At 41.3% G+C, this 15,329-nt stretch overlaps 1 protein-coding gene across 10 annotated transcripts in view; it reads left to right on the forward strand.

Moving 5' to 3' along the window:
- Positions 1 to 15,329, forward strand: part of AKAP13 (A-kinase anchoring protein 13) — a 332,046-nt gene that overhangs the window by 246,140 nt on the left and 70,577 nt on the right. For 6 of the 10 annotated variants that reach the window (XM_030577586.1, XM_030577582.1, XM_030577585.1 and 3 more), the window contains 4 exons: positions 1,575 to 1,628; positions 6,890 to 6,952; positions 9,736 to 9,928; positions 12,808 to 12,916. In XM_030577586.1, the coding sequence (XP_030433446.1) occupies positions 1,575 to 1,628; positions 6,890 to 6,952; positions 9,736 to 9,928; positions 12,808 to 12,916 (419 nt within the window). The remainder of the gene's footprint in view (positions 1 to 1,574; positions 1,629 to 6,889; positions 6,953 to 9,735; positions 9,929 to 12,807; positions 12,917 to 15,329) is intronic. The other 4 variants (XM_030577587.1, XM_030577591.1, XM_030577588.1 and 1 more) reach the window with 2 other exon arrangements.

The raw sequence follows: 15,329 nt of genomic DNA on the forward strand, positions 1-15,329 counted from the left end.
TTTAGAAAGATTTATTTTTTATGTACTGAACTTATTATGTAAGGATTTCTGAGGGTAATAAACTCTGCATATTTGGCAGTTACAGCTAATGCTAAGAAATGGTGTTTAAAACGTTTGGATCGGAGGCTGGATGGCACAGCTTGGATGTTTGTGACATGGGAAAATATTCCTACTGTAAATGATTGATATATTCTTTTTTAAGTAAAGAAACAGAGGAATTATTTTCATATTTTCACGTACACAGCCACCAATAGACAAGGGTGTATGTCTGGCTGAAAGGTGACTTGTAAAGGAAAAAAACAGTTGGGGTTTTGCACCTTTTTGCTTATTTATGATGCCTAAAGGCCTGGAAATTGTTTTTTATTCAAACCCAAATCTCTGTTTGGTTGACTGGTGTTTGCTAAGAACTATTTAACTAGAATATTTTTGTTGAGATTTTAACTCCTCCATCCCTTCCGTTAAGGGCTGAGGGCCTGATCCAGATCCACTCAAGTTAACAGTAGTGTTTCCATTGACTACAGTGAAACCTGGACCAGGCCCTGAGAGAACTGCCCATGTGAGACTCTACCCTCCCACATGGATCCTCTAGCAAAAGCAGGGAATAACAGATTTGATATTCTCTGTATTTCTATGGTACAAAATTAGTGGAGCATAATCTTTTTATTAAAAGAAGAAGAAAAAGACGAAACCTGTTGAGCATCTTAAATATCTTTTAAATATGGTTTTAAAAACATTTTTTTTCCTTTATAAATCTCATGAAGAATACTGGTAAGGCTGCAATGGAGCATGCTCATCTTTGGTAATTCTTAGAGTTCATACTGAGTTTTATACATCTCACCTGGGGTGGATTGCAGCTCATATAGACATACTCAGCTAACGTACCTAGTACAGCTAGTGGAGCAGTACAGGGTTCGTGATGGACTGTACACAGCCACTTGGAACCCAGGGCAGTTACTCAGGTGGCTAGCCCACACTGGAATCGTGCTGCCATGCGTCACTGCTCCTGTGTCCATGTTAGCTGGATTATAGCTGGCTCGAGGATGTCTTTGTGAACTGCAGTCACACACCATGTTTTCAGCATTGCCATGCCGTCAGATTGCCGCTAATTGCCATGTTTTTAATGCCCTTTTGAAGGAAAGAAAAAATTAGATTCTTCACTGATGGTCCTTTAGACTTTGTCTATACTGCCACATAGATCTGTTGCTGGTGAGGGATGCTAACAATGGCTGCTGTTGAACTAGCACTGACTTGTTTGTCCTCGTCTACACATACAGCCAACCCATGATTGGCACCTGCTTATGTGCAACCATTGTCAGTGGCCATCATACTTTGTTCAGTAACAGGGCCTTACTGTGAAATAGAGGGAGGAAGATAACTTCACAGGAGACGCATTGCTCTCTTAAATGCTGTAGTTTTTTATACTCCCCTTTTCATTCCTTCCTTCTGCTGTTTGTTTGTTTTTTTGTGGGAGGAGGGAAGGGCGGGGTGGGAGGAATGGGCGTTTTCCCTTTAGCTGTCATTTGTTCATTTTGTTCCATTCTCATCTCTGACCGCTTTCCATGATTCATTTTCAGTTCAACGCGAGTTCTGGGGGATGGTATAAGGAAGCCTCCCATTCATAGGAGAAGGTACAGAGCCAACTAACTTGACTAACCATTTTGCATTTGAATGTCTACTAACTTCATACTCTCATATTAGTTAGATTCAGTACTTCTTGGAACATTTGTCTTATACGGAGACGCATCCAATTCCATCGCTCTCACCCTTCACCTGACACAGCCCTTTCAGTGCAAGCTGCAAAGTCATTCTTTCTAGGGCTTTTAGTTGATGGGGTGGGTTGAAGGATATTGGACGTTGCAGATTGGAAGCATCCAACAAAATAATGTATTTAGGACTGGAGGTTGAATTTAAATGGGCAAGTAATTGTTTTTGTCCGCCTTAATTATTGTTTAAAATGTATCAAAATCTCTAAATCTCCAAGATAGGCAGGTGGGAACATATTTGAAAATAGTACAGAGGATATGTGATAAACTTGGTACACCGGAAGCAGCTGATTTGCTTTAATTTTAACCTTCTGGGTTTTAACCCTGCCTCTTAACAGATGGAAAATAAGCATGATTTTCAAACCAGTTTTTGTCCCTTTCTATCTGGCAAACGTTTATGATTAATTATCCTTCCCATACACATTTATTTATATATAAATAAAATAAGGATAAGACAAACTTACCCTTATTTTATCGTTGAAGCATCAGCATTATTAATTTATATGAGCAGCAATGTTTACAGCTAAGGAAAAAGCTTTTTTAAAAAAACTGAATGCTGGTTCTACAGAAACACTTTGTAGACCCTACAAAAATAGTTGCTGCTATTGCTGTTAGAATTCTTGGAGATGCAGTAGGGGATCCTTCCTTTTCCCTCCATGACCCCGGTTTTATGGGGAGTTTTGTTGTTTTTGACCTTGTCCTCCCTGCCACACCCCAGACCCATTAATTCCTTTGACGTAACCACTTCTTTGAAATTTTACTAATGATTGTGTCATTGTTTTGACTGAGAGACTAAGTACCTGCTACGTTGGTTCACTTCATGTGCCATGACACTCATTCTGGTACTGCAATAGAACATGGATCTTTTGTGTATAGTTGTTTCCTAAGGCCTTGTCTATAGTAAAGGGGTTCAGCAATATATTCCCACGAGTGCTATAACTGGTTCAGTTGCACCAGTGAGAATTTTTTTTCTACATGATCTTTGGCTGTAAACACAGCTGCTGGTTTTCTTCCTAGTTGTGTAGAGTGAAACATTAGCCCTTGACAAGCCGTTGACATGGCCATTGACCTTGACTCTCGACTCCGCAGAAGCATGCGCTCTCATACCTTGCTGTAACATGCAAAAACCTACATTCTCAAGCACGGCCTCAAGGAATTAGTGCTGTGTGTGCCTTCTGCGGTATCTTCCTTTACGATGCAGCACAGATTGCACAGGCCTCAGTGAAATACATAGCATCTCTAATTATGATATTATAGCCTCTGAGAAGAGCAAGTGAAAGGGGAAATGGTTATATTTCCTCTGTGCTTCCTCTTGAGGCTCTCAATCCAGTATCTTCATGTGTGCTCACACTTACTGATATCCTTATTACTTTCATTAATATAGTAGACTTCAGGTTATTGTTACACCCACCCTTAATGAAACACTGTGGACTCCATTCAGCTCAAACTCCACACTGCTTTGTAAGGGTAGCATGCAAGGATTGCCTCATGAGCATATGCATGCTATCTGCTTTTTCCCAGCTGCACAGTCATATCCACCTGATTTCTACAGAGGAGCTTGGGGTCCTTATGCTAATGGTAAAGAGAACTTGTCTCAAGTTGGCCGCTTAATATCGCTACTTACCTTTCCCATTTAGGTCAGATTCTTTAGTCAATGTTCTCTCATTCTATCTCTTTACCACTGCCCCAGCCTCCCAGCCTTTTGGATACCCTACAAGCGAGTGCTGGAGAGGGGACAATGGCACAGCCTCAAACTAATTCCAGTCTATAGCTGGTCACACAAATGGCTCTTCTCTCTTCTCCCTCCACCCTCCTCCCCAGTATTCTGCCAAGGGTTTGTATATATATTGTATGATGAGCCACTGTCGTCACTTTTGCATGATGTTGCCAGTAGCTTGTGGGTGGCTCACCAGCAGGATTATAATTCTATATGTCTGTGTTTCCACAGCTCTTGCCAAGAATTTTTATTCCTCTCTGGGACCTTCTGCCATTTCCTCCAAGCCTCCTACTCCTTCATCTCTCAGTTATAGAGTTTCTGCCCTGCAGTTTTGTAGTCACACTATAAAATTAATATAGTTAAGAAATATGTGTAGGTAGAGAGAGATTATATATATATACATACATACACACACACACACACACAGGTCTACAGAACTGTCAGCTGTAGGTCAGTTTTCATTGTGAAGGAAATTGGATACACTTTCCTTCCCTACTTCACCCCCACAATACACACGCAACTGCGTAAGTATGTTGAACCTTTGTCTTACGGGACACACAGGTCATTTAGGGGTGTCAGCAGACTCTGAAGGTGAGAGCAGCCGTGGAGCTGTAAATGATGTGTTGTTTGTAGTATAGCAGTACACTGACTCCCTTTGTGACCTTGAGCAAGTGTCTTATCCCCTTTGTTTCAGATTCTCCATCTATAAAATGGAGATACTTCCTTGTCCTGCAGAGGTTTACTTAGCTGCTGATTACAATGCACTTTAAAGGTTGTGCATGTTAGAGCAAGGTGATTGTTCATAATAGATATTTATGTTAATGTTTTGGATCAGAAAAGATCTTCTATATATCTGATGGCCTGCTGAGCACAGGAGCTTCATTGACAGATGCATCATGGCTAGGGCCGTAAGAAATTCACAGTCCATTTTGGCCAATTTTACGGTCATAGGATGTTTAAAATTGTAAATTTCATGATTTCAGCTATTTAAATCTGAAATTTCACAGTATTTTAACTGTAGGGGCCCTGACCCCAAAAGACATTGTGAGGTGGGTGGGTCGCAAGGTTACTATTGTGGGGGGGCGGGGGGCGTTGCGGTCTTGCTACCCTTATTTCTGTGCTGCTGCTGGAGGCAGTGCTGTCCTCAGAGCTGGGCAGCTGGAGCACGGCAGCGCCACGCTGGTTGGGAGCCCAGCTCTGAAGGCAGAGCCGCCGCCAGCAGCAGTGCAGAAGTAAAGGTGGCATGGTATGGTATTGCCACCCTTATTTCTGCGCTGCTCGATCAGTTGCCATTACTCTCTGGCCATATAGCTCTGAAGGCAGCAGTGCAGAAGTAAGAATGACATGGTATGGTATTGCCATCATTCCTTCTGTGCTGCTGCTGGCGGGGTGCTGCCTTCAGAACCGGGTGCCTGGCCAACAGCCACCCCTCTCCAGCCACCCAGCTCTGAAGGCAACAATGCAGAAGTAAGGGTGGCAATACTGCGACACCCCCCCCCCCACCAAATGACCTTGTGACCACCCCGTCGCAACTCCCTTTTGGGACAGGACCCCCAGTTCAAGAAACACTGGCCTCCCCCCATGAAATCAGTATAGTATGGGGTAAAAGCACACAATGACCAGATTTGACAGGGGGAGACCAGATTTCACAGTCCCTGATGTGTTTTTCATGGCTGTGAATTTGGTAGGGCCCTAATCATGGCCCAGTTAGTAGCCTCAATATGAAACTACCTTTAATTCCTAGACAAACTGCTGCTGGATACCCTCAGACTGAACACCATGGGTTCTTCAGTTAACTGTTCGTTCTTCTTTATTCATTTAGGTTCCTTTGGCCCCATTTCTGAGTACTTCCAGTTTTGCTTGGAGTGCTGGAACAGAGTGGCAAGGGAAAGGTGACTTTATGTCTCCTTGCACTACCTGTATTCTGGGTCCACTTGGATCCTGCTCAACCCCTGATGTCAGAGCAGCTCTAGGGCTGCTCAAACCTATGTTCTGTTTCCCATAGGCCCCTGGGCCAGAGAGCAATGCTCTCTGGCCATGCTTCCTACTCCAGGAGCTGGGAACAGGACCAGTATAAGGTTACCCTGGTGGCTCTGTGTTGGTGCAGGACCTTGCAATGGGGGTTTCCTGGGGCAGTTTTCTGCCCCCTTTAAGCACAACAGCTGAATAGAAAATCAGTTCCTCTGTGCTCGAAGAGTCTGCAGTTGGGCTCTGTTGGGCATATTTGTAGGGCCAAATTTAACAGTGTAAATGCTAACTGGCAAAGAAATAATAATTGAAACTTTGTTTAAAATGAAAACCAAAGAAATTGTCACTGTGTTTTGAAATTCTAATTGTTTTACATGCAAGATGGAGACTGTTTGGTTCTTGGCACTAGTATTTTGACAAGAGAAACTTTCATTTCATGTAGAAGCAGCAGAGAATCCTGTGGCACCTTATAGACTAACAGACGTATTGGAGCATGAGCTTTTGTGGGTGAATACCCACTTTGTCGGATGCATGTGAGTATTCACCCACGAAAGCTCATGCTCCAATATGTCTGTTAGTCTATAAGGTGCCACAGGACTCTTTGCTGCTTTTACAGATCCAGACTAACATGGCTGCCCCTCTGATAATTTCATTTCATGGTCCCTGATTTGGATTAATCCTAGATTCATTGTGAAATAAAAAGCAGGAAGCATTGCCTAGTGCAGATAAAGCACAGAACTTGGAGTCAGGAGAGATGTAGTTTCTGTTCAGGCTCTGACATTGACTTGCTGTGCAACCTTGATCAGATCACTTATTCTCTTCTTCATTCTTCCTCATCTGTAAAATGAGGTTAATATGCTTACCTGATGTCTCGGGGGGCGGGAGGGGAGCATAATCCATTCTGAGGTTGTAATGCATTTTTCAGATCCTTGGATGGAAGGTGCCATAGTAGTGCTGATTACTGTTGTTATTAATAGACCTGTTACCTCATGGCCATTTGCTTTATGTGAAATTGGCCTTTGTGGGTCTCAATCCCATTCTCTCTCTATAAAATGCTATGGCTTGGCTTGGCTTGACTGGGTTGCATGTGCCAATGAAATGAATAAAAAATTCTCACTGAAAAAAAGCTGGTACAGATTTTCACCTATGGGACATGGAGTGAGCTCGCCTTTCACCTCCAATTCAATATTGGTATCCATTGGTGGAAGCAGTTCAAGGGAAGCTTGCAGTACACTACCTACACCATCCCTATTCTGTGGTAACTAACAGGGCTTTAGTGTCCCAGACTGCTGATATGGTACCTTTCATCCAGTGTTAATTAACATACAATGCAAAAATCTTTCTAAAATTAAATAAGGTCAACAGAGTCCTGAAGCATTCCCTTTCTGTGACAATCCAATAACTGCAGCCCTTTTCCTTTCTCTGCCTTTGATATCCTCAGTTTGAGCTGGTGTCCCTCTGGCGTACAGTACATTCCCATGGGTGCTGACTTTAATTGTAGAAGGTATGGTATAAATAAATGTGCAGCAGCAAAGGGGCATTGCAAACACAGTATTGTTAGCTCTTTGTGTGATAGTCTGTTTCTCTGCTACCCTGGCTGGAATGTGCTTGTGTCTGTTTGCTTTGTCTGTTTCCCCCCCCCAGTCACATTCGGCATTGTGTCCTTCAGAGACTGAAGTGCAGGTGAAGGTGGTGGTTAGTCTCTGCTAATCTTGAGTGTCAGAGAAGCTGCATTATTCACCTGGAGCTGCTTTTTTTTCCTGTGGTGATGATTTTTAGGCACATCTCATACAATCAGAGCAATGAAAGTGACAGCAAAAGAATCTAAGTTAATGAGATACAGTTCTGTTTTCCTCCATACTGACTGATATTTTGTAGGCATTTACATTCATACAGACTGCTTCTAGTACAGTGAGAGTTCCTTTTGCTCTCTCTTGAGCAGAGAAGCTAGTCATTTAAACCTCTTTAGAACAAAATCTGATAACCACAGATTTGGTTTTCTCAGGCACTTCAAACTTGTGTGTCCTGTAGAAAGTCCAGAGTCAGAATTAATTATCACAGGTCAGATCCTCAATGGAGGTACTCTGGCAGAGGTGAAGATCTGGACCCAGATTTATTTTTGCCTCCAACAGTTAAAGGATAGAATTTCTAACTATTTTCTGGAGGCTAGATTACTCTGAGGTTTGGAATAGAGATTGTTTACTTTAGAACACTGATTTAAATGTGATCCAAATACAGTAGGTTAAAACCACAGATCATTATCAGCTGATGACTATTTGAGGGCATCTCTGAAAAGAATTGCTGTTCTGAGCCCAGTTATTAGAAGATAGATGTCAAGATCACAGCAAACTACCAGCGCGATTTTGGGCTGGAAGAATAAAAAACCTGTCCTCCCTAGATAATAGGAGTGGGACAGCTTTCCCCTTGCAGATGTTTGGAAGTAAATTTTACAATGCATGCTATAGCTAAACACAATGCAATTAAAGGCTTTTGTGAGTTGATAAAATTTGTAAATTCTGTGATTTGTCTGCCTCTCATTTACTAACTTGAAAATATCTTTGGAAGCCAGATGTTTGTCTCTTCTGATTTAAGATTTACTTCAGCGTTTGCTTTCAAGATGATACATGTTTGTCAACCACCAGCTCCTCCAGTGATGTGTAGAATACTAGTATCCGTTTGGTGTCTACGTGGATTTAAAGCTCCACTGTACATTACAAAGTATTTTATTTTTCCGTTTAACGTTTTGAATGTTAACTCGATAGTGAGTTAGATTTCATGATTAACCTTGAGTCCAAGTGTGTTGTATAGATATTAAATGTTTTCTGTAAAACACTCGCCCCTTATCCACCCGCAGCAAATTCTCATATAATATACGATACATAGAGAGGACAATCAAAAGAACATAAAAGTGTCACTGTAATTCACATTTTGTCTTCAGGTACTCAGACCATTAAATAACAATTGATTCAGCTCCAAAGTTTGAAAAAAGTATTTGAAATGCTAAGGTTATATCCGAAAGATGTCAGGAGGTGCACTGGAACTAATGTGTTCATGTTTCACGTTTAGAAAGAGGAGTTGAAATCCTCATTCATGTCAAAAATGAAAATGTGTGTACTGGTGTCATCTTTAGTTCCTACTGTATATTGGACCGTAACAAAAGCCATCTTTCTCCAGGAAGGCCCTGGATCAGAATAGCAGTGTTTGCTGCACATGAGAATTGAGCTTCAGTGGTAGAGCTATGTTAGGGATCTAAGACTGGCATAGTTGAGGGTACTGCAGGCCAGGAAAGAGGTGACTCTACAGATCTGTAGGGTGACCCCGGCCTAGAATTGCAAGGGATGCTGCAGGTCAGGATTGAGCTGCTGGATACAGTGCTTTTGATAGAATAATGAGGTTGGGATGATAATAGAATGTGTGGCGGCAGGGAGGTTGGTGTTGCAGGTGAGAATTGAGCTACGCTAGCATGGCTCTTCATAGGGAAAACTTGCATATCAACAGCCGTCACTGTTACTGAGTCTGACCAACTCTTTCATAAGCACCAATGTTGCAGATAAATGCTTTTTGTTTTGTTTTAAGTGATCGAGTCTGGCTCAGTTGGATAACCTAGCTGCAGAGGCAAATGCTGAAATGTGAAATGTGATGGACACAGCACTTAGATTTTGGCACTAGTGCTCTGCTTTCTGCCAAAGCCTTGTACAGTGGCAAATGCTAAGCAGCATCAAGGTACATCTCTGCGAAGAAGAGTTGTACACATTCAGTATATTGCTGTCTATAAACCAATGACTTCATAGCTGTGGGAGGGTATAGAACATTTCAACATAGAACTTCTGTTCAGGGGCAAATAGCATCAGGATATACCAGCTATGTCTAGCTTAAATTGAGCCGCATCCAATATATCATTTGAAGCTGAGAGAATGGAATGAGTGGAAATAAGCACACCTAAGAAAGCTCTCAGGTTTTCTTTTGCACTGTTCAAGAGAGTGAGTGAGAAGGAGTCCAATAACACAGAAATGTATTGGTCCATTATTCTCACGCAGCCATTTGCCTGAGTGTACCAAGATACTGCTGTCTGCAGTGAACACCACAAGCTGCTACCTGCACTAGGTCACATATATTACTCAAGGAAGTAACACAGACTGAGGGAGTAATATACATTTCACTCCACGGTGAATGTCGAGGTCGCATCCTCTTTGAATTAGAACGTGCCTCATGCACACAGTTCAGGTGCCATATTGTATGTTAAAGCATAAAGAATTTCCAAGTCTAACCTCTCTGATTTTTCTTCAGTTACAGCCTAGAAGGCCTTGCAGGAGACTCCGATGATAACAAGAAGCCCTCCTCAAATTTAGAGACTTCCTCTTTGAGTTCCAGAGACCTCAGGCGAAGTCCACTTGCTAGTGATGAACGTGGCTCCTTGGTCTCACTCACTGAAGAGGAAGTAGAATCTGAGCAGGGGGAAATAAGAGGCTTTGACCGTCAGGTAAAGCTGTACATTTCTTATTGTTGGGTTTTCACAAAACTCTAAATCAAAGGCTCCAAAACTTTTCCCTCTTTGCATACATAATACAGAGATATTCTCATCTTTAATATAGATGTGTGCCTGGCAAAGGCTAAAAGATGCATCACTCCCACTTGATCAAAGTGACCTTGCTACTCAGCCATAAAGGCAGCATGGTTAGACCCTAGGACAGAGAACAAGTAACTCCTGAGTCCTCTGCTACGGACTGGATGGTCTTGGAAAAGTCAGTTTGCTTCTGTATAATGAGGCTTAAGAAAATGAATGTTTGTGTGGCACTCTGAAGATGTGAAGCATATATAAGTACTAAGTATTATATTATCTGTTAAGTTTTTTAGGTTTATACCCATAATGTATAAGAAAATGAGGGCCTTTCTCTTTAATAATAACCTATATTCTGATTTTTGTAATGGTCTCATTCTACTGTTACAAACAGCAACTAAATGCAATATAACAAATGGAGAACTATGCAAATTTAGGTTCACCTTCTAGGAGAGGAGGTGTAGATGGTGATGATTTAATCAGGAGAGATGGGCCTGTGTTTTGTGGACATATATCTTCAATCTGTTTTATTAAAAAGGCAAATATATTAAATGCATTGAATATCTGAAAGCCACACTTCCACCATAATACAGTAACTCCTAACATAACGTTGTAGTTATGTTCCTGAAAAATGCAACTTTAAGTGAAACGATGTTAAACAAATCCGATTTTTCCCATAAGATTTAATGTAAATGCAGGGGGTTAGGTTCCAAGGAAATTTTTTTAGGGCAGACAAAAAGCATTATTTACTGTACAGTACTGTACTGTACTGTGGTTGGGAAGTGCCCCTGGCTTATCCCACACAGGCACAGCCCGCTGCAGGCAAGGATGCAGCGGCAGCTTCCCCGGAGAAGAACAGGCCCGCCTCTTCCCATCCCCACTCCAGAGGACGCCCACCTCTTCCCATCCCCACTCCAGAGGAGGCCCACCTCTTCCCATCCCCGCTCCTTCCCCCGCCCAGAAAGCCCTAAGTGCTGCCAAACAGCTGTTTGACAGCACTTAAGGCTTTCTGGGAGGGAGGGGGAAGAGTGGAGACACCGTACTTCCCCGCTACTGCCTCTCCCTCCCAGAAAGTCCTAAGCGATTGGTAGTTGGGGAAGCTCTGGGAGGGAGGAGGAGAAGGCCGAGAAGAGGAACTTGTGCAATGCTCCCTTGTAAAGTTGCTGCTCTTCCAGCCAAACAACATTATAAAGGAGCATTGCACAACTTTAAACGAGCATGTTCCCTAATTGAGCAGCAACATAACTTTGAAACAATGTTAAGCGGGAGGACATTAAGTGAGAAGTTACTGTACTTCTCTGGGCAGACACAAAATAACGGGGGGTTATTCAGCTGCCCCTGTTTAACTGCTGGAGATCATCTTTGTTGACTGATCCTGGCACACTGATTTTCTTTGACATCTCCATGAGTCTCACACAGATGAAATTGGTGTTGCTTAGTGCATCTGTCACTTGAGCATCAAAGTGTTGTTGAAAGTGGCATTTGAATCACAGCCTAAGTAAATCCTCACTTCCCCAGGTGAAGGGAGTAACCAGGGCTCATGAGAACTGATGTGTGAGAGCCAGCGTTACGACGTGGGATTGTCTCTCTTAGCCATTGCTTTGATGAATGGTGTTCATTGAAAGTCTGTTGTTACAGCTGCATACCCTCAGTGTCAGACTCTTGCCATTTTGTACTGACAGCTGATGTGTAACCTTGATTTCTGCGTTCCATTAATAGGCTATGGATAAGCAATAGAACCAAACTGAACTCTTTAAGGTTCGAGCTTCTGGGGCAGTAACAGATAATTTAATGTAATGGAAGACTGTGAATGACACAGTGAGGGACAGCATTAAAAACTTTATTTAAAATAAAATAATTAGTTAAAGCAGACAGGCATTACAGTATAGCCATACAGTGCATTGATGCCCACATTCCAAGATAAAATGGTGCATCCAGGCTGATCAGTCCCAGGATGAGAAGAATGAGTATATCATCCTTTCTCTCTCTGGTACCCCAAATTAGCATACTATCTTTATATAATCAATTATAACACCCCTTAATTAATTAGCGTTAGGTCTACCTTTTACCATATTTACCATAATTAAATATTTTCTACTTTCTCTTTGGTTGTTTAATGTCACACATAATCTTACTTAATATCTAGGTAAATATAATTCCAATAATTATCAATACAGATAGCATTCTTCTAAAACATTCACATTTTGTCTAATACACTTAAAACTAGAATCTGTTTACAACATGGCCTAGGATTGTCTCTGAATTTATCTCTAACTTGCCTCTAAATTATCTCACTTTATTCATATTTTACTAGGCCTTATTATTATCATGCCCAAATTTAAGGCCCAAATGCATATTTTCTACTTACATTTCAGCACATTTCTATTTAACATAAGCAAATGTCATCTCTATCGGCTACAGCTGAAGGGGTTGAAATCACAGCAGTATTTTCATTGGTAATCAGACAACAAACATACATTTTATTGGCTTGCCAGAGAAGGAAGCAGCTTGTGCTTGCCTTTATTTTTGTTACATACTTACATTTGTTTCCCATTTTTAAAGACATTGCATTTCACTTTTACAATTCCTCTGTGTTTTTGTTATGCTGCAATTTGCCATTTGTGTGCCCTACCACCATAGTTGGGCCCATCCTTTTGGGGAAGGTATTCTTGACTGTTTTAATGTTCCAGTATTTAAAGGGATGGGCAACTAATACATTTAAAGACTAGACCGTAGTCTGCAGTTGGGGTGAGGGCATTGCTTGGCATATCTGCTTAATAGAGTTGTTTTCTATTCCACAGATGCGCCAAAGATCACAGCCGCATGGATTTAATTTCTGTACTTCTGCCACTTCTTCTCCGCTGACCAAATCCATTTCGCTAATGACAATCACTCAACCAGGACTAGACAGTGAGTAAACATGACTTTCCATTTGCCTTATCATCCCATATGCAGTATTCACATACCGCTTGCTAACTCTCCAAGATAGAATCCCCCCACCTTTCTTTCTATCTTATTACTTGAAGTAGAGGTATGCTTCTCTACCCCATTTAATTACAAGAAAGGGGCATCACTCATGTTTAGACCCAAATGTACCATCTTGCATACCTAGAATTATTTTACTCTGTTAACATCAATTATTGGTATTAGAACTGATGTTTCTTGAATATATTATAAAAAACTGATTATGTTCATGATAAATCCCGTATCTTTTTGAATTTCTTCCTCTGCTGTTACTATAATGCTTCCTCGTTTGAGGTATTACTTTTCCATATCTTGGAGAGTTGAGAGATGCAGAGATATGGAATCCGAATCTTCTATATCTTCAGGAAAAAAGCTATAAGACTAGTGTTTAGGCCGGAGAGAGAATGGCCTTCCTGATATTTGTTCTCTAAAGGAATTTACTCATTAATATTCCTGTTACCTGCATCAACCTTTCTGTGGGTTGAAGGGCATAATTTCAAGTTGCATGCTTTTGAGGAGAAGCAACAGATGCAGGGCTGAAATGTCAAATGTCTGGGGTGCTCTTCTTAAGTTAATTTCAGTGAAAAGAATAAGTAGTTTGCAGAGTCTTCTTTATTCCAGATGTGCTTGAGAAGACCACACGCTGCTTCTCCTCACTAAGTGTTGGCCAGACAGTATGTTTGGTCTGCTTTTATACAATTCCTCATTGGCTTTATGAGACCAGCTCTGAGCTTTTTCTCATTACTGAAATGCATATGTTCTGTAGTTGATTCATCCGTCTTTATATATTGTGGATTAAATTTTACTAAAAATATCGTGTCCGTTTTTGGCTCATTGGTCAAAATCATCCAAACGAAGTTAATAGTGACACCAGAGATTTGTTTGCCCTTACATTTATAAAAAAAACAATTCTATTTCACCTAAATTCATCATGGGGCTCCTCCCCCGAATGCAGTGACAAAACAGCCATTCAGTGGGAACGTCACACCCAAAGAGACCTGTTCTTAGCAAAAAGACATGCTTTAAAGTAAAGTGTTTTATTCCGTTTGTACGGTTCTCCCTATTAGCTTCCAGAGAGGGTGTCTTGTAACATTTTTAAGTTCATTGCCCTCATTCTTCCATGATTAATAAACATGTGGCCTAAAGGATGTGTCCCATAGCAACAGTAACCAAAACACTGCCAAACCCATCCAATAAAAAAACTACATCTTACTCTATATTATGTCACACCCTCTTTCTTCTTTTTACTCAAGCCCTTCATTTTTTTTTAAGTAAACAGTTTGTTGGCATCATTTCCAGTTGCTAACCAAACACTCTAAATAACACAGTCCCAGAAAAACAGATGTTTTTTAAAAGCAGCAAAGAATCCTGTGGCACCTTATAGACTAACAGACGTTTTGGAGCATGAGCTTTCGTGGGTGAATACCCACTTCCTCAGATGCATGTAATGGAAATATCCAGGGGCAGGTATATATATGTGTGCTAGCAAGCAAGCTAGAGATAACGAGGTCAATTCAATCAGGGAGGATGAGGCCCTGTTCTAGCAGTTGAGGTGTGAAAACCAAGAGAGGAGAAACTGGTTCTGTAATTGGCAAGCCATTCACAGTCTTTGTTCAATCCTGAGATGTTTTTTAGAGGACCAGAAAGCTTAGCCAACCTAATGCTTTTCTCCCCATTACTTGGAAACTTTCTGTTGGGCTCACTGAGGACACTGCATCAGTAGAAGACTTATGCCACCTCACTTTCAAGTAAACTGCGACCCATTTCATAAAGAGGTTTCCTTCATAATGCACATTACAGGTACCAGCAAGACCTGAATTGGGAGCAGATAAACTTGGTCACAGATCCCTCCCTTTTTTTATATTTGTTTTTGTCTAATTAATGTCAACCCAACCAGAGCACAATTCAAGGAATGAAAGTGGTAACTCAAACGAGACTATGGAAATGGAATGTTGTTAATCAAACCAGTTTAGGGTAGAATAGTAGGGTCAGTCTGGTGGCTAGAGCTGGGCCAAATTATGGGCCTAAATTTTCAAGACTGTCTAACTTTCTGAGTGGCTAATTTGAGATACCTTAGAGAAGCCTGGTTTTCACTGGGCAAATGCGCAGCACTTTCTGAAAATCAGGTCCCTTTAAGATGTTTGAAGTTAGACAGCTAAAAAGTAAGGCATCCAAACTCATTAGTCATTTTGAAAATTTTTGTCATAAGGTCTGTTTCCAGGTCTGCCACTTACTGATTGTGGAAACTTGGGCAAAACACTTAACCTTTCAGTGTCTCCATTTCATCATAATCATCATGGCAAATCCCAAAGGGATGTAGCCTCCTGGTAGAAAAAGTGCCACCCAGATCGATCTTTAG

The sequence above is a fragment of the Gopherus evgoodei genome, chromosome 10 (assembly GCF_007399415.2).
Source record: "Gopherus evgoodei ecotype Sinaloan lineage chromosome 10, rGopEvg1_v1.p, whole genome shotgun sequence".
In the NCBI taxonomy this organism is placed as follows: Eukaryota; Metazoa; Chordata; order Testudines; family Testudinidae; genus Gopherus; species Gopherus evgoodei.